At 38.0% G+C, this 18,494-nt stretch overlaps 1 protein-coding gene and 1 non-coding gene across 2 annotated transcripts in view; one reads left to right on the top strand and one right to left on the bottom strand.

Moving 5' to 3' along the window:
• Window positions 1-2,900: 2,900 nt before the first annotated feature.
• The window catches only part of IMMP2L (inner mitochondrial membrane peptidase subunit 2), a 905,116-nt gene continuing 889,522 nt past the window's right edge, over window positions 2,901-18,494 (bottom strand). Inside the window, exon 7 of the mRNA XM_086692395.1 lies at window positions 2,901-3,516. Within this exon, the coding sequence (XP_086548521.1) occupies window positions 3,397-3,516 (120 nt within the window). The 3' untranslated portion in view covers window positions 2,901-3,396. The remainder of the gene's footprint in view (window positions 3,517-18,494) is intronic.
• LOC112867132 (U6 spliceosomal RNA) lies at window positions 11,906-12,012 on the top strand. The gene has a single exon (XR_003224174.1). It is a non-coding gene; the product is annotated as a U6 spliceosomal RNA (small nuclear RNA).

Genomic DNA, 18,494 nt, shown 5'->3' with positions numbered 1-18,494 from the left:
GGTGTTGCTTCAATAGGATCTGGCATATTAGCCCTGGGGGGATCCACAAGGTGCTTAGGGGCGGGAGGGGCAGGCTGAGCTCCCTTTGCCATGGGTGGTCCCCTGCAGGAGGGGCCCTGCAGAACTGGGAGGGAGGCAGACCCATCCACTGGGAGGGAGGAATGGATCCACAATAGCACAGCATTGGGCATTTGTGTGGTGCAAGCAAGTTCTGTGACAGGAACTGGTTCCCTTTGTAATTTTGACTGGGGGATGGGAGAGGGAAATGGTGTTGGCCAGTGCCTTTGTTCCCCCACGGAGCTGAACTCTGTCTTCTGGGCTCAACCATTCTCCCTCCCAATGTCCTCTCGCCCTAGTCACAAGAGCAGAGCTGTTGAGTTTTAACTTTCCAGATGTTAAGTCCTGTTGGCTGTCAGAACTCAGAGTCCGGCCCCTCCGTTTTTGCAAACCAGACTTTGGGGGCTCTGCTTTGCTGGGCGGGCTGCCTCTCCACCTCCCCGGCTCCCTCCTGCCAGTTTGTGTAGCACGCACTGCCTCTTTACCCTTCTTACCTTCTTCCGTGGGCCTCTTGTCTAAGCTTGGCTCTGGAGAGTCCATTCTGCTAGTCTTGCAGCAGTTTTCTGGGTTATTTAGGCAGATGTGGGTGGAATCTAAGTGATCAGCAGGACAAAGTGAGTTCAGCATCCTCCTATGCTGCCATCTTCCCAGGTCTCCGGTGTTATTAAATATAGTCACCATGCTATGCATTACATCCCTATGACTTATTTATTAACTGGAAATTTGTACATTTGGCCCCCTTTTATCCATTTTGCCCACCCCCATGCCATATCAACCCACCAATCTGTTCTCTGTATCTATGAGCTAATTTTGTTTTTTAGATTCCACATGTAAGTGAGATGATGAAGTATTTATTATTCTCCGATGTATTTCACTTAGCATAATGTGGTCAAGGTCCATCCATGTTGTCAAAGACAGTGAAATTTCCTTCTTTTTATGGCTGAATAATATTCCATTGGATATATACAACATTTTCTTTATTCATTCATCTATCAATGAATATTTAGTTTGTACGCATGTCTTGGCAGTTATAAACAGTGCTGTAATGAACATGGAGGTGCTTACATCTTTTCAAATCAATGCTTTTTCTTCCAATAAATTCCCAAAACTGGAATTGCTAAATCATGTGGTAGTTTTATTTTTAATTTTTTGAAAAACCTCCATACTGTTTTCATAGTTGCTGCACCAATCTACAATCCTGCCATTAGTGCAGTGTTTCCTTTCTCCACATCCTCATCAACATTCGTTTTCTCTTGTCTTTTTGATTCTACCCATACTAACAGCTGTGAGGTGATATCTCATTCTACTTTCGATTTGCACTTCCCTAATAATTAGTGATGTTGAACATCTTACCATGTGTCTGTTATCTGTATATTCATTTTGGAAAAATGCCTGCTAAGATCCTCTGCCCATTTTGCGGGGGGAGGGTAGATTTTGCTTTCTTGTGCTATTAAGGTATAGGAGTTCTTTATATATTTTGGGTATTAATCCCTTATCATATATATGGTTTGCAAATGTATTCTCTCATTCAATAGTTTGCCTTTTTATTTTGTTGATACTTTTCTTTGCTGTGAAGTATGTTTACATTAATGGGTTCCTCCCCCCCCCCCCCCCCCCCCCCCCCCCGCTTTTGCTGCTTTGCTTTTGGTGCCAATTCCAAAATACATCACCAACACTGACATCATGGAGCTTATTGCCTATGTTTTCCTCTAGTTTTACAATTTCAGGTCAATTCTTTATTTTGAGTTAATTTTTGTGTATGGTATAAGATAGTGGTCCAGTTTACTTCTCTTGCATGTGGCTATCCAGTTTTTCCAACACCATTTTTTGAAGAGTCTGTCCTTTCCTTGTTTTATGTTCTTGATTCCTCTGTCATAAAGTAATTGACTGTATAGGTGTATGCCTATTTCTGGGCTCTCTGTTCTGTTCCACTAATCTATGTGTCTCTTTTTATGCCAGTACTATACTAGTTATGAAATACAAGTTGGGGAATAGACAGAAATAGAATTGATCAGGACAATGAAGATACAACAAAAGATTTTAAGCAGATCTACTTTTAAAAACATTAATTTGGGGGCTTATGGGTTCAGTCGGTTAAACCTCTGACTCTTGATTTCTGCTGGGCTCATGATCTCATGGTGGGAGAGAGCAAGCCCCTTGTTGGGCTCTGTCTGAACTGACAGTGTGGAGCCTGCTTGGGATGCTCTCTCTCTCTCTCTCTCTCTATCCTTCTCCTTCTTGCATGTTCTCTCTCTCCCTCAAAAAAAAAAAAAATAAAGTTTTTACCAACCTTGGTACATAAGTACTCATTGATGTTTGCTGAATGAGCTATTAAGATGCTAATGAAGTATTATTAGTAACATACACTGTTACTATGTGTATGGTTTTCTGCTGTTTCTCTTTGCATTCCAGACCAAGGAAGTTTGCATCTAGATTTGCAAGAGTAAATACAGACTTGTGTATAGGAATTTACTTCCTTATCTATGCAATTTACAGGATCTATTATGCTAATATTACTCCACGCTGCAATTGGTGATTTCAGTATCATAAAGTCTGAAAATCACTGGGGGACTAATAAAACTTGGTTGACCTGGAGTAACCACTTTCCATTTCACTCAGAAAATTTTACCAAATAGTGACTAAATACTGCTAAACAGGTTTATTCATCAATGTGAAGGGGCATGAGATCACTCAGCAGTTTTGGATTTAAAAGGGCCAATAAGAAAGGTTTACTTGTATTGATAGAATTAGTTCTCCATTACTTTAATTCCTTGCCTCCAAGAAAAAGATAATACATTCCTCATTAATGGAGGTATAGGTTAAATGATAAATACCCAAAACAGTACCTGAGCAAATCAGTATTTTATTTTTACATCACAGTTTACTGTTCTTCCTAACTGGTGGTCAGTGTATTATAAATACTGTCAATCATGATATAATTCCCATCACTACATGTTTCATCTTAAGAGTAAATGACATTACTCAGTTACTTTCATCCAATATTAATTTTCATATTCTTTCACCAGCAAGCACCAAAATTAAAACTCAGCAATCAATGGGATAATTATACATAACAAAGATTCTCAAATTTATCCCCAAATTAAGACATGGGAATAAGATTTTCATATTCCCAAAGGTCTGCATTTTTTTGGCATTCAACAATAGGGTATTACAATTAAACACAAAATCAGTTGATATTTAATACTGTTTAAAACTCTTTAATAATATGGATCATCTCATTTGAAACAAGCTTTGCCCTTTTGAAGGCTCATCCATTACTTTTCCTGTGATTGGTGGTGTTGGTTTCCCAATGTCAGCAGCTGAGGGAGACCCATGCCATCATTCTGCTTCGCTCTGAACTAGTAAACGCTCTGGAGGAAGAACAGATTCCAGTTTCTGCCAGCGCTCTGGAGGCCACAAGATATGTGTAGCATGAGCATGCAGAAGTCCTAGGGAAACCTGAACCCATGAGAGACACAAAGAACATAAGAAAAAAATTACTTAGATGATTAAAAATAGTGAACATTTAGATGGTACTTTTCTAGGTGTAATGTACGGAAGTATTGATAGAATGCCTTTAATCCTCACAAATCATTTTAGGTAGGTATTGCCCCCATTTTGCACATGAGAAAACAAAATTAAGGTTGGTTAAAGAGCTTACCAAAAGTGCTATAGCTACCACGGGGTAGAGGCTGGCTTCTTGGCTGAGCCATCCAACTCCAGAGTCTGCATGCAACCTTAAACACACTCCTCCCTAACCACCTTGCATACACCCAGGAAACATAAATCTGGTTTGCATTCTCAGAATCTCCTATATAATTGCCACTATTTCAGAGGGACTGGACTTTGTGGAAAAGTCAGAGACATGAAAAAATATTTTTCCCACCTACTGGCTGAGCAGCAGAAATTAGATCTTGGAAACTACAGGGAGCAAGATGGAACTAGTGCTCACAGAGGGAGGTGGAAAACCAAGGGAAAGCCAGCAATGGAGGATAGGAAGCAGGAAAAAGAATCAAGTATAAAGATCATGACAGAGGGCAAAGAACCCCCATCAGCAGAGATGTGCCAGGATTAAAGTGGAGGTAACTAGAGGGAAGTCGTCTTGGAGGACTGAAGGCTGAGCCCTTAAAGACAGCTTAGGTTTCCATAGGGACATGAGCTTCAGTGAGCAGAAGAGTGGGGCAAACCTGTCTAAAATGCAGATCCAGGTTCTATTTTCACAGATCACCCTTCAACAAAGCAGAAGCAGGGTCTAGAAATCTGTATCTTTTGTTGTGGATGCTATTTTTGTTATTAGATAATATTTAATAGCATTTAAAAGTTTACAAAATACTTACATCCAGCACATTATCTATTTAGTGCTAGCTGCAAACCAAATACTATGGGCCCACTTTTTATTTTCAAACGTTTTCCTATAACTTGAAGCTCCATAGAGATTAGCATACAAGACTGCTTTCATTGAAGTTCTATTTCCTAGCATCTGCATTCAGGAAAACATGTTGCACAGAAACTCAAAGAACTGGATGTCAAGTGAGAGATTCTAAAAAGGTAACTAGAAACATTTTTTTGAAAAGGAAGAAAAAAAAAAAAACCCTTCACAACAACTTGGAATACAAACAAAATAAGCCCAAAGTCTATGAAGAAGCCCCGAGAGCCCAATAAAGGAATATTACTCTGAAAATCAAACCTGCAGAAAATTTGAAAATGTGGTAGAAAAAAAAAATTCACCCAAATTCACCATTTACATTTTGTTGCATTTGTTCCCTTCTCTTTGTATGTGTACCTGTGTACATATTGTTTTGAACCATTTGAAAGTTGCTGACATTCTGAATTTATTCCTAATTTTCCACATGTATCTCCTCAGAACTAAGACTCTTTACTATATAAACATAATACATTCTATGTAATATATTAATGATACAATATTGCTTACAACAATCAAAATTTTCCAACTGTTCCAATAATGTCTTTTATAGCTATTTTTTAAGTTCTTAATCAAGGGTCCAGAATTACATCATAATTGTCATGATTTTTGTTTGGGCCTGTTGCCTTGTAAAATATCCTACATTTAGAATTGCTCGACTTTTCCCTTCCTGAATAGATTCAAGTTAAATGTTCTTGGCAAGAACACAATGTACTTGATAGTGTATTCTTCCCATTCTGTCATGTCAGAAGGCACAAAATATCTGTTTGTCCTATTGTTGTGACATGAATGAAGTTGGATAATTTGATTAATGTGATATTGACCAGCTTTCTCCACTATAAACAAACTGTTTTCCTTTTGTCATGAATAACTAAGCTGTGGGATGATATTTTGAAATATTTCACTATCTTGCATCAAAATTTTATCCAATCATCTCACTGTCTCTGAAAGAAGCTGGTTTTTCAATCATCTGATAGTTTTAACATCCATGGATGATCCTCCCTGAATCAGTTATTACATTGATGATTACACTAGTGAGTTTCCTAATTTATTATTCCTTTTATATTTAATAGCTTTCATTTTTTCTCTAAAGTGCTTCTCCTTCTAATTCTAAATTCTTTTAGTATCAAATATTTTTAATTTCAAAATATGTTATGAGATTTTGGTTTAATGCTCCAATGTCCTCAGAGCAGTGGGGAGGTTCTTGATCAATGATGGACATATCTCCATCAGTCTCTGAGCACTTCCTTTTTGGTACCACTGAATGCTGTAGGCTTACTCGTACTTGATAGTGGTTCAGCCTGATATTTGACATCTCATTAAAGAGGCTTGGTTTTACCAAGGAATACTATTTAGAAACCAAAACCTGCTACTATAGGTACTTATTGTTCTGAGGGTGTCAACATTCAAAGCCATTTCATAGGATAAACATTAAAAAAATACAAAACCCTAGGGCTTTCCCTCAACTTTCCCCATTCTATATTTCTATCTCCTTTCTTCCAGAGTAAGCACTCAGATTTCCAAAAACTACCAGTTTAGTAAAATCAAGGTTTCTTTGAAATTATTTTAATCCTTAAAATACATCTCATGTTAAGGGTATATTTATTGGAATTTGTCCTTTTTTTCCTCCACAGTGTAGAATTTGTGTGCTTTTGATATCCTTTTGGACTCAGTATTTTTTTTTTGAATATTTAAACATTTGCATGGTTCAGAAGTCAAAATTATTCTTAAAAGGTGAGGTAGGCAGAATGCCTCCCAACACACAGTTACTCTGTAAGGATTACCATATCCTAATGGACTTAAAGTTGCTGATCAGTTGACCTTAAGATAACAAGACTATTCTATAACATGATTATATTTGGGTTCATGGGATAAGAATCCTTAAATGTAGGTAAGCTAGGCAGAAGGGTCAGATTTAGACAGAGATGTTGTACGGCTTGATTTTGAAGATGGAGAAAAGGGCCATGAGCCAAGGAATGCAGGTGGCCTCTAGAAACTAGCAAGGAAACAGATTATCCCCAATAGCTGTCAGAATAAATGTAGCCATGCTGATACCTTGATTTTAGCCCAGTGAGATCCATATTGGATTCATGACCTCCAGAACTGTGAAATAGATTTGTTTTAAGCTACTGTATTTGTGGTAATCTATTGTATTAGCAATGGGAAACTGAAACAAAAAACAATATACACAAATTAAATTCTCATCCACCACTGCACCTCTATAGATTAAGTATTTTCATCAGTTTTTGTTGTTGTTTCTTTTTTGGAAAAAAGAAACATTCTCTTATTTCCCCCTTTTTTCTCATACCAAAGGTAGAACACTACACATTCTCTTTTGTAACATCCTAGAAACCATTTCCTAACATTTCATAGAAAGGGAGCATATGGTTTTTACAACCCTACTCCATCCTCTTAGTGATTCTGATTAACCTCATTGGGAACCTAGGATCTGAATTTTCCACTTAGCATCACACCCAGAAAAAGTGAACTTGACCAATTTTAAAGAATCCCTTGAATATATTCTGAAACATGCTAAGTAACCATTCCAAACATGTTAACTGCCAGGAACCTCGATCTAAATGGTCTGTCATAGTAAAGTTTTTATCTATTTTTGTTCACGTCTGGGCTCAGTGGAGCTATAGGACAGCTGGTCTCCATCCTCTGCACAATAACCCTTTTTAGATTTGATAGCTGCTACTCAGTTGTTCCTCAAGCCTTTATTTGCAGTTCCAAGTTGTTTTAACTTTTTTTCCCTATGGTTGAGTTGCCAGTCTTTTAACTAACTTTGCAGAACCCTTGCCAATATATTTGCTTGCTTTCTTGGTGACTGGATTTTTTTAAATCAACATTCATTTTACTAAAACCTAGAATTCTTTTATTCTAAACATTTATTAGGTATACTACTCACTTTCTGAAAAAAATTTCATCTTTAGAATTATGAATGTGAAAATTCTCATAGATGTAGAATATTAGTATGGTTTAAAAGTATTGGATGGAATGCAATATTTAAGTGTTTCTTTAAGAAAGACTAAGGTACAGAGAATGCCTATATACTCTCTTAGCAGTCTTATCACAGATCTTTATTTTTTTTTATTGATATGCATACAGACATGCAAAGGGTACAGTGAATGAAGGACAGAAAAAATCCAGAAATAAAGCAACTATTTAAAAATTAAAAGCTATACTTGAAATAAACCAGCTTTCGTTTCCATACATACCATACTAGGCAGGGTCCTCCAGAGAAACAGAACTAATAGGATTTTTGTGTATATAGAGAAATGTTTATTTTACGGATTTAACTCATGCAATTGTGGAGACTTGGTGCTTTGAAAATCTAATGTGGAAAGGCCAGAAGGCAGAAGACTCAGGAAAGAGCTACAGTTTAAGCTCAAAGGCAGTAGTCTCCAGGCAAATCCCTTATTGCTTGGGGGTAGTCAGGCTTTTGTCCTAAGCAGGCCTTCAGCTGATTGAACAAAGCCCACCCACCTATTGGAGAACAATCAGCTTTACTCAAAGTCCTCTAATCTAAATGTAAAACTCATCCCAAAAACACTCTTACAGAAACAACTAAAGAGCTGGGCACCATGGCCCAGCTAAAGTGACACACAAAGTTAACCATCACACCTAACAAATATAATCCTCCTCCCTGTCGCTTACTCAGTGTTACCCTCAGTTCTTACTACACACAGGTCAGTGTTCTGAATGACTCAGTCATTCTGCTGCATTTAATCCTCACAATAACTGTGTGATGCAGGTTCTATGATGGTCTCCATAGTAGAGGAAACCTAGGCACAGCAATAGGTTCTTTTGAGCCAAGACTGAAGTGCATGCCCCCTGGCTCTTGAACCTATCAAGATCTACCATGTAATTTATTTTCCAAATGAGACACTTTGACTGTCAAAGGGAGCCCTTTTAAATTAAGTCAGGATAATAGTAAAATGGGGCTGTCCTGGACAAATCAAGATTGGGTCAACTTAATTATACTGCTTTTGAGTTTTGTTAGGTCCCACATACTTTCCCGAAACACCTAGATTGATCATAATGGAAATGCTTGTTACAAAGTGAATTATTTTTCTCAAAATCATAGGTTGAAACCCTAATCCCCAGCACCTCAGAATATGAGTATTTGGTGATAGTTACCTCTTTAAAGGTTCTAAGTTAAAATGAGGCCATTAAGGTGACCCTAATCCAATTGGGCTGGAATGGTTGTTAGATGAGGACATTAAGACACACAATCAATAGGGTTGCATGTGGGGACACAGCAAAAAGTTGGCCATTTGCAAGACAATGAGAGAAGCCTCCCAACACCAAAACTTTCTGACACTTGCCCTTGGATTTCTTGTCTCCAGAACTGTGAGAAATTTTCTCTTGTTCAAGCCATGCAGTCTATGATATTTGATTATGGCAGCCCAACGCCAATATAGACATGAATAAACAATATTGTGCTCGAAGCTAGTTCCATAACATGTGCCAATAATCACTCAAAATAGGGAAACAGGTTGAAGACAGAAAAAAAGTTTTTTTTTCTGTTATTAAAAAGAGAGATGCTTAAGCATGCAAAGGCATACCTAGTTTTATTAAGCTTTGCAGCAACCCTGTGGTGAGCAGTCTATCAGTGCCATTTTCCAACAGGATTTGCTCATTTGTGTCCATGTCATATTTTGATAATGCGTACATTACTTCATAATTTTTTTATATTTGTTATGGTGATCTGTGATAATTAATGTTACTACTCTAATTGCTTTGGGGCTCTACAAGTTGCGCCTTTTTAAGACAGCAAACAATTGATAAATGTGTGTTGTGACTGCTTCACTGGCTGGCTGTTCCCCCATCACTTTACCTCTCCTCAAACCTCTCTGTTCCCTGAGGCACAACACTATCAAAATTAGGCCAATTAATAACCCCAAATGGCTTCTAAGTGTACAAGTAAAATGAAGAGTCACAGGTCTCTTACTTGGAATCAAAACTATAAATAATTACACTTAGTGAGGAAGCATGTCAAAAGCCAAAATAGGCCAAAGCTAAGCCTCTTGTGCCAAACAGTCAAGTTGTGAATGAAAAAAGAAAGTTCTCCAAAGAAATTAAAAAGCTACTCCAGTGAACACACAAATGATAAATAAATGGTAGCCTTACTGCTGATGTGGAGGAAGTTTTAGTGGTCTGGATAAAAGATCAAACCAGCCACAACATTCTGTTAAACAAACACCTAATCCAGAGTAAGGCCCTAACTCTTCTCAATTCTATGAAGGCAGAGAGGAAAGGAAGCTGCCGAAGATAAGTTTGATCTAGCAGAAATTGGTTTATGAGGTTTAAGGATAGAAGCCATGTCCATAACAAAAAAGAACAAGGTAAAGCAGCAAGTTATCCAGAATATCTAAGATAATTAATGAAGGTGGCTATATTAGTGAACAGATTTTTAACGTAGATTCAATAGCCTTTTATTGGAAGGAGATGCTAACTAGGGTTTTCATAGCTAGAGAGGAGAAGTCAATGTCTGGCCCCAAAGAACAGGCTCTCTCTCTTGTCAGGGGATAATGCAGCTAGTGACTTTAAGTTGAAGCCAATGTTCATTTACTATTCCAAAAATGCTAGAACCTTTAAAGATTATGCTAAATTTATTCTGCCTGTGCTCTATAAATGGAACAACAAAGCCAGGATGACAGCACATCTGTTTACAATGTGGTTCACTGAATATTATAAGCCCTCTATTGAGACCTACTGCTTAAAGAAGAAAGTCCTTTTCAAAATATTGCTGACAATGCACCTGGTCATCAAAAGCTCTGATGGAAATGTACAATGAGATTAATGTTTTCATGCCTGCTAACACAACAACTATTCTGCAGCCCATGCATCAAGGACACGTTTGGACTGTCAAGGCTTATTCTTTAATAAGTCTTATTCTTTAAGACGATAGCTGCCACAAACACTGGTATCACTGATGTATATGAGCAAAGTCAACTGAAAACCTTCTGGGAAGTATTCACCATCCTAGATGTCATTAGGAACACTTAGGATTCATGGAAAGGGGCCAAAATATCAACATTCACAGGAATTTGGAAGAAGTTGATTCTAACCCTCATGGATGACTTTGAGGGGCTGAAGACTTCAGTGGAGAAAGTAGCTACAGATGTAGAGGAAATAGCAAGAAAACTTGAATTTGAAGTGGAACATGAAAAAGTGACTGCATTGTTGCTATCTCATGATAAAACCTTAATGGATGAGGAGGTGCTCATCATTTTATGAGAACAAAACATGGTTTCTTGAAATAGACTGCACTCCTGGTGGAGATTCTGTGAAAACTGTTGAAATGACAACAAAGGACTTAGAATATTACAGAAGCTTAGTTGATAAAGCAGCAGAGGGTTGGAGAGGATTGACTCCAGTTTTGAAAATGCATCAAATAGTATCACATGCTACAGAGAAATTGTTCATGAAAAGCAGATTTATGCAACAACTTTCACTGTTGTCTTATTATAAGAAATTGTCGGGGCGCCTGGGTGGCGCAGTCGGTTAAGCGTCCGACTTCAGCCAGGTCACGATCTCGCGGTCCGTGAGTTCGAGCCCCGCATCAGGCTCTGGGCTGATGGCTCAGAGCCTGGAGCCTGTTTCCAATTCTGTGTCTCCCTCTCTCTCTGCCCCTCCCCCGTTCATGCTCTGTCTCTCTCTGTCCCAAAAATAAATAAACGTTGAAAAAAAAAAAAATTGTCACAGCCATCCCCCCCTCCAGCAACTATCAACACTGAGGCAAGACTGTCTACCCACACACACACACACACACACACACACACACACACAAAGACTTTTTGAAAGTTCAGTGGATTAGTCTTCTTTAGAATATATTTTTTAATTAAGGCATGTAAACTTTTTAGGCAACATTATTACAAATTTAATGGACTACAGTATAGTATAAATATAACCTTTATATGCACTGAAAAACTAAAAAATTCATTTACCACGCCTTGGTGTAGTATTCACTTTATTGTAGTGATCTAGAACAGACCCTATAATACTCCAAGGTATGACTAAAATTTTTTCAATAGGTTTTGTTACTTTGACCAACCAACCTAATATTTTACTGGGACTTAACTCTACCCTATGCTCTTTTGTGTCCCATGTATAGCTATGTCTCCTTTTCAATGGATTCACAACATTTTTAGGCATAAGAAATCCACTTTTACAGTAAATTTTTGAACACAACAGAAACTTATTAAATTATTAGAAATCCTAAGCAGATCATTGTTTTTTTACTTCTGCTTAATGAGAAATTTGCCCATCCACATATATTAATAGTCCTCTTATAATAACTGTTGCCCATAGATTTAGAATCAATGATCTAGAATGATCTATTTTAATTGTGCATCCTACCAGTAAAAAATATTGGAGAACTGACCTCCATATTTACACATTTAAAAATTATACATAATAGTGCTCGCTTCGGCAGCACATATACTAAAATTGGAACGATACAGAGAAGATTAGCATGGCCCCTGCACAAGGATGATAAGCAAATTCGTGAAGCGTTCCATATTTTTGGACCAATGGAATAGAATAGAAACCCCAGAACTAGACCCACAAACGTATGGCCAACTCATCTTTGACAAAGCAGGAAAGAACATCCAATGGAAAAAAGACAGTCTCTTTAACAAATGGTGCTGGGAGAACTGGACAGCAACATGCAGAAGGTTGAAACTAGACCACTTTCTCACACCATTCACAAAAATAAACTCAAAATGGATAAAGGACCTGAATGTGAGACAGGAAACCATCAAAACCTTAGAGGAGAAAGCAGGAAAAGACCTCTCTGACCTCAGCCGTAGCAATCTCTTACTCGACACATCCCCAAAGGCAAGGGAATTAAAAGCAAAAGTGAATTACTGGGACCTTATGAAGATAAAAAGCTTCTGCACAGCAAAGGAAACAACCAACAAAACTAAAAGGCAACCAATGGAATGGGAAAAGATATTTGCAAATGACATATCGGACAAAGGGCTAGTATCCAAAATCTATAAGGAGCTCACCAAACTCCACACCCGAAAAGCAAATAACCCAGTGAAGAAATGGGCAGAAAACATGAATAGACACTTCTCTAAAGAAGACATCCGGATGGCCAACAGGCACATGAAAAGATGTTCAGCGTCGCTCCTTATCAGGGAAATACAAATCAAAACCACACTCAGGTATCACCTCACGCCAGTCAGAGTGGCCAAAATGAACAAATCGGGAGACTATAGATGCTGGAGAGGATGTAGAGAAACGGGAACCCTCTTGCACTGTTGGTGGGAATGCAAATTGGTGCAGCCGCTCTGGAAAGCAGTGTGGAGGTTCCTCAGAAAATTAAAAATAGACCTACCCTATGACCCAGCAATAGCACTGCTAGGAATATATCCAAGGGACACAGGAGTACTGATGCATAGGGGCACTTGTACCCCAATGTTCATAGCAGCACTCTCAACAATAGCCAAATTATGGAAAGAGCCTAAATGTCCATCAACTGACGAATGGATAAAGAAATTGTGGTTTATATACACAATGGAATACTATGTGGCAATGAGAAAGAATGAAATCTGGCCTTTTGTAGCAACGTGGATGGAACTGGAGAGTGTGATGCTAAGTGAAATAAGCCATACAGAGAAAGACAGATACCATATGGTTTCACTCTTATGTGGATACTGAGAAACTTAACAGGAACCCATGGGGGAGGGGAAGGAAAAAAAAAAAAAAAAGAGGTTAGAGTGGGATAGAGCCAAAGCATAAGAGACTGTTAAAAACTGAGAACAAACTGAGGGTTGATGGGGGGTGGGAGGGAGGAGAGGGTGGGTGATGGGTATTGAGGAGGGCACCTTTTGGGATGAGCACTGGGTGTTGTATGGAAACCAATTTGACAATAAATTTCATATATTGAAAAAATAAAAAAAATAAAAATTATATATAATAAAAATTATTACAATTAGTACTAACAGTCCATAAAACCAAATGTTAGTAAAGCTTCAACTCTTGTTTTTTACTTCAGGAGTACTAATTTTTTGTTTTTGTATCCAGGGGATCATTATACACACCCTTGTCTATTCTTGCTCCCCTCTTTAGAGATATCTGCTCTAGGAAACACCAAAAATACCAGCTGAAAATTGATCAGCGCTATCAGTCAACTAGTTTGTTTTGTCCACACAATGCCAAAGAAGCACATGGACTGAATTGCCTAGCTTTGATTGAATTGGCTCCACAGAGAAGTTATGTTGGCATGTCGTAGACACAACCTTCATGAGCCCAGCCTTTTCTTCAGGTACCAAAGGCACAGGTGTGCATTATTTTGGTTCTCTCCACCCACTATTCATAGACCATCAGTCTACAGAGCACTCTTCCAATTCCTGGCTTCAGGATACCCTCTTCTCTTGAAGGAAGAGCTTGAAAGGATAAGATAAGGACAGGCGAAAGCATAAGAGTCCACAGTAGGATTAAAGGGAAACATAGGAGAGGAAGAAGATGATGACTGTTAATGGAAGCAAAGACTTTTTAAAAAAGCCATTCAGAACTAGAGCCAGGGTCAGAAATGGACCAGGATGAAAACTGAGATGAAGCACAAAATTTCATTTGATTAAAATATTTTCTTAAGAAAAAAAAAATACATTTTATATAATCACTACTAGCAAATAAAGTCAGTCTTTGATGAATTTACTTAGCAGTATAGGAGAGAAAAATCTCCACATAAACAAGGCAGCAGTCACATGATATTCATTCTGCATTATTAAATTACCTACAATTCTGAAGGTCAAATCAAACTGAAACACTGGAACTTGGAAGAACACTGTTTAAATGAATTGCCGATTTCCCAGAGCTTAAAGAAGTCAGTCAGCTTTCCACTTTGTCGTCCAACATCCTTTATACCCACATCTTTCCAAACTTACCTACATGATTTCTCAGTATGCAAGTTCTACTCTAAGGGCCTCCATGGTATACCCAACTCCACATATCATGCCCACCTTCCTGCTTCTGATGGCTTCTGTACTCAGTTTGTAATCCTCTTCCTCATATCCCTGGGACCTTCCTATAAAACCCAGTGTAGCCTAACTTTTCCATGGAGCCCTTCCAGCCACCGCAATTCTCAACCATTTGTTCCTTTTTTTAAAATTTTTTTTTTTAACGTTTATTTATTTTTGAGACAGAGAGAGACAGAGCATGAACAGGGGAGGGTCAGAGAGAGGGAGACACAGAATCGGAAACAGGCTCCAGGCTCTGAGCTGTCAGCACAGAGCCCGACGCGGGGCTCGAACTCACGGACCGCGAGATCATGACCTGAGCCGAAGTCGGCTGCTTAACCGACTGAGCCACCCAGGCGCCCCCATTTGTTCCTTTTTAAGGAACTGAGGCCTGGTGATGGTCTACCCAATATCAGGTTCTTAAAAAAGAAAAGAAAGGGACTTTGGGGGAAAATGGCAGAGTAGAAGGAGCCTAAGATCACCTCCTCCTACAGATGCAACTAGATAACACCCGTATCAGTGTAAATTACCCAGGAAAAGACCTGAGGCTGGCATAAAAGACTCTCCACAGCAAAATGTGGAGAAGAGGCCATATCAAAGAGGGTAGGAAGAGCAGGGATATGGTTGGGATCTAAATGGACTTGCAGGGACTGTCACCAGGAGGGAGGGACACCTCAGGCATGGAGGGAGGAAAGAAAGAGACCCTCACAACAGGCATGGGAAACCTCACCCAGAAGATGAATTCCCATAACATTTGGCTTTGAAAACCAGAGGGGTCAAATTTCATGTGTTCTTACAGTAAGTGAGGCTTAACACCCGGAACTTTCAAACTCAGCAGGCTGTGCTCTGGGAGAGCAGGGAAGGCTAGAGGAAACTGAGTCCATGCCTTTAAAGAGCACAACAAAGTGCTCTGCAGAGATACAGCATAGAAAGAGCAGTTTGAAAAATGGCTGGGGTATAAAAGAGGGAAATTTGTTTACTTATCTTAGGGCATGTGCTGGAAGGGGAGGATCCTTGGGAGATTTCTCAGGAAAGAAAAGTGCTGGCAGAAGCCATTTCATTCCCCCACCCCCAGCTTAGACATGCAGCCTATAGAAACCAGGGCCAACACTTACTACCTAGCTTGCTAACAGTGTACCCACACACCTCCATCCTCATGCTTCAACTACTCCACCCCTCCAACCCTTCCTGCCTTGGTTTGGGGCAGCTGTAGGTTCCCTCTTGCAGAATGCAAACTGTAAGAGAAAAGAGCAAGAGAAGAAAGGAAAAGAGAACTACCGCAACAACCGTAAACCAAGTAACAAAATGGGAGTAAGTACATGCCTGTCAATAATTAGTTTGAATGTAAGTGGACTAAACACTCAATTCAAAAGACACAGGTTGATGGAATAGAAAAACAAAACAAAAAATAAGATCCATCTATACAGTGCCTACAGGAAACTCATTTCAGACCTGAAGAAGCATGCAAATTCAGGGGCACCTGTGCGGCTCAGTCATTTGAGCAGCCAACTTTGGCTCAAGTCATGATCTCACACTTGAACAGTTCATGAGTGGAAGCCCCGGCATCGGGGTCTCTGCTGGCACCACAGGCCCGCTTCAGATCCTCTCTCTGCCTCTCCCCACTTGTGTGCATGCTCTGTCTCAAAAATAAACATTTAAAACAAAAAAGAAACACACAAATTCAAAATGAAGGAATGGAAAAGCATTTATCATGCAAATGGAAGTGAAATAAAATGGGAGTAGCAATACTTACATCATACAAAATAGACTTTAAAACAGACTGTAATGAGACAAAGGACACTATATAATCATAAAAGGAGCAATCCAGTAAGAAGTAATAACAATTGTAAATATTTATGCACCCAACATGAAAGAAACAAAATATATAAAGTAGCTAACAACAAACATAAAGCACCTAATAATAGTAATACAATAATAGGGGACTTTAATGCCCCACTTACATCAATGGATAGATCATCCAAAAGGAAAACTAACAAGGGAAGAGTGGCTTTGAATGACATACTCAACCAGATGGATCTAACAGATATATTCAGAATATTCCATCCTGAAAGAGCAGAATAAACATTTTTTTTTCTGGAGACCGTTCCCTGTGCACTTGAATAGATCACATTTTAGGCCACAAAACAAGTGTCAACAAATTTGAAAAGATTAACGTCATATCATGAGTCTTTTCTGACCAAAATGCTATGAAATTAGACATCAAACAAAAGAAAAAATCTATTTAGACTATAGATACAAGAAGGTTAAATAATATGCTACTAAACAATGAATAGGTCAACCAAGAAATCAAAGAGGAAATAAAGAAGTACATGGAGATAGGTGAAAATGAAAACAAGATTCTAAAATCTTTGGATTGCAGCAAAAGCTGTTCTCACAGGGAAGTTTATACCAATTCAGACCTACCTCAAGAAGTAAGAAAAATCTCAGAAAACAACCTTACACCTGAAGGAGCTAGAAAAGAAAAAACTAATCCCAAACCAGCAGAAGTAAGAAAATAATAAAGATGAGAGCATATATTAAAAGAAAATAGAGAAAGGACTCAAACAAAATCACAAATTAAAGAGGAGAAATAACAACCAAAATATGAAAGATTATAAAAGATTATTAAAAATTATATGCCAACAAATTGGACAATCTAAAAGAAATGGATATATTCTTCAAAACATAAACTCCAAAAACTGGAGCAGGAAGAAATAAAAAATTTGAACAGACTGACTACCAGTAATGAAATTAAATCAGTAATCAAAAAACTCCCAGGAAACAAATCCAGGACAAGAGAGCTTCACAGGTGAATTCTACCAAACATTTAAAGAAGAGTTAATACCTATTCTTCTTAAACTATTCCAAATAATAGAAGAGAAAGGAAACCTTCCACATTCATTCTAGGAGGCCAGCTTTCTCCCTTATACCAAAACTAGATAATGATACTACAAGAAAGGACAACTATAGGCCATTATCTATGATGAACATAGATGCAAAAATCCTAAACAAAATACTGACAAACTGAATCCAACATACATTTCAAAAGTCATTCACCACAATCAACTGGGATTTATATCTGGGATACAAGGGTGGTTCAGTATTTGCAAATCAGTCAACATGATACATGTGTCAACAAGAGAAAGGATTAAAAAAATATGATTGTTTTCATAGGTAGAGAAAAGAATTTGACAAAGTACATTGATTCATTATTAAAACCCTCAACAAAGTAGGTATACAGGGAATATATATCTCAATAGATTAAGGGACATATATGAAAAACCCACGGTGAACACCATACTCAGTGGTAAAAAAACTCAGAACTTTTTCCCTAAGATCAGGAATAAGACAAGGTCAACTCCCACCATTTTTATTTATTTAATACAACACTAGAAGTAGTAGCCACAACAATCAGACAAGAAAAAGAAATAGAAGGCATCCAAATGGCCAAAAAAGAAGTAAAACTGTCACTGTTTGCAGATGATATGAAACTAGATACAGGAAACCCAAAAGACTCCACCCAAAAACTACTAGAACTGATAAATGAATTCAGTAAAGAATTCAAAATCAATATACAGAAGTCAGTTACATTCCTTCCTATACACTAATAATGAAGCAGCAGAAAGATAAAACAATCTCCTCTACAATTGTACCAAAAATAATAAAATACCTAGGAATAAGCATAACCAAGGAGATGAAAGACCTGTACTCCGAAAACTGTAAAACACAGAGGAAAGAAATTGAAAACAAAACAAAAAAATGGAAAGATATTCTATGCTCATGGAATGAAAGAATACTGTTAAAATGTCTATAATACCCAAAACAATCTACGGATTTAATACAATTCCTATCAAAATACCAAAATAATTTTTTCAGAACTAGAACTAAAGTCCTTGAATAGCCAAAGCAATCTTTAAAGACACAACCAAAACTGGAGGTATTACAATGCCAGATTTCAAGATACACTACAAGGGTCTAATAAGCAAAACAGTATGATACTGGCACAAAAATAGACACACAGATCAACAGAAGAGAATAGA

This window comes from Puma concolor, chromosome A2 (assembly GCF_028749965.1).
Source record: "Puma concolor isolate L17-30 chromosome A2, mPumCon1.1.hap2, whole genome shotgun sequence".
Taxonomy (NCBI): Eukaryota; Metazoa; Chordata; class Mammalia; order Carnivora; family Felidae; genus Puma; species Puma concolor.
Note: the sequence above shows the minus strand (reverse complement) of the source record. Positions and strands in the feature narration are given on the sequence as shown.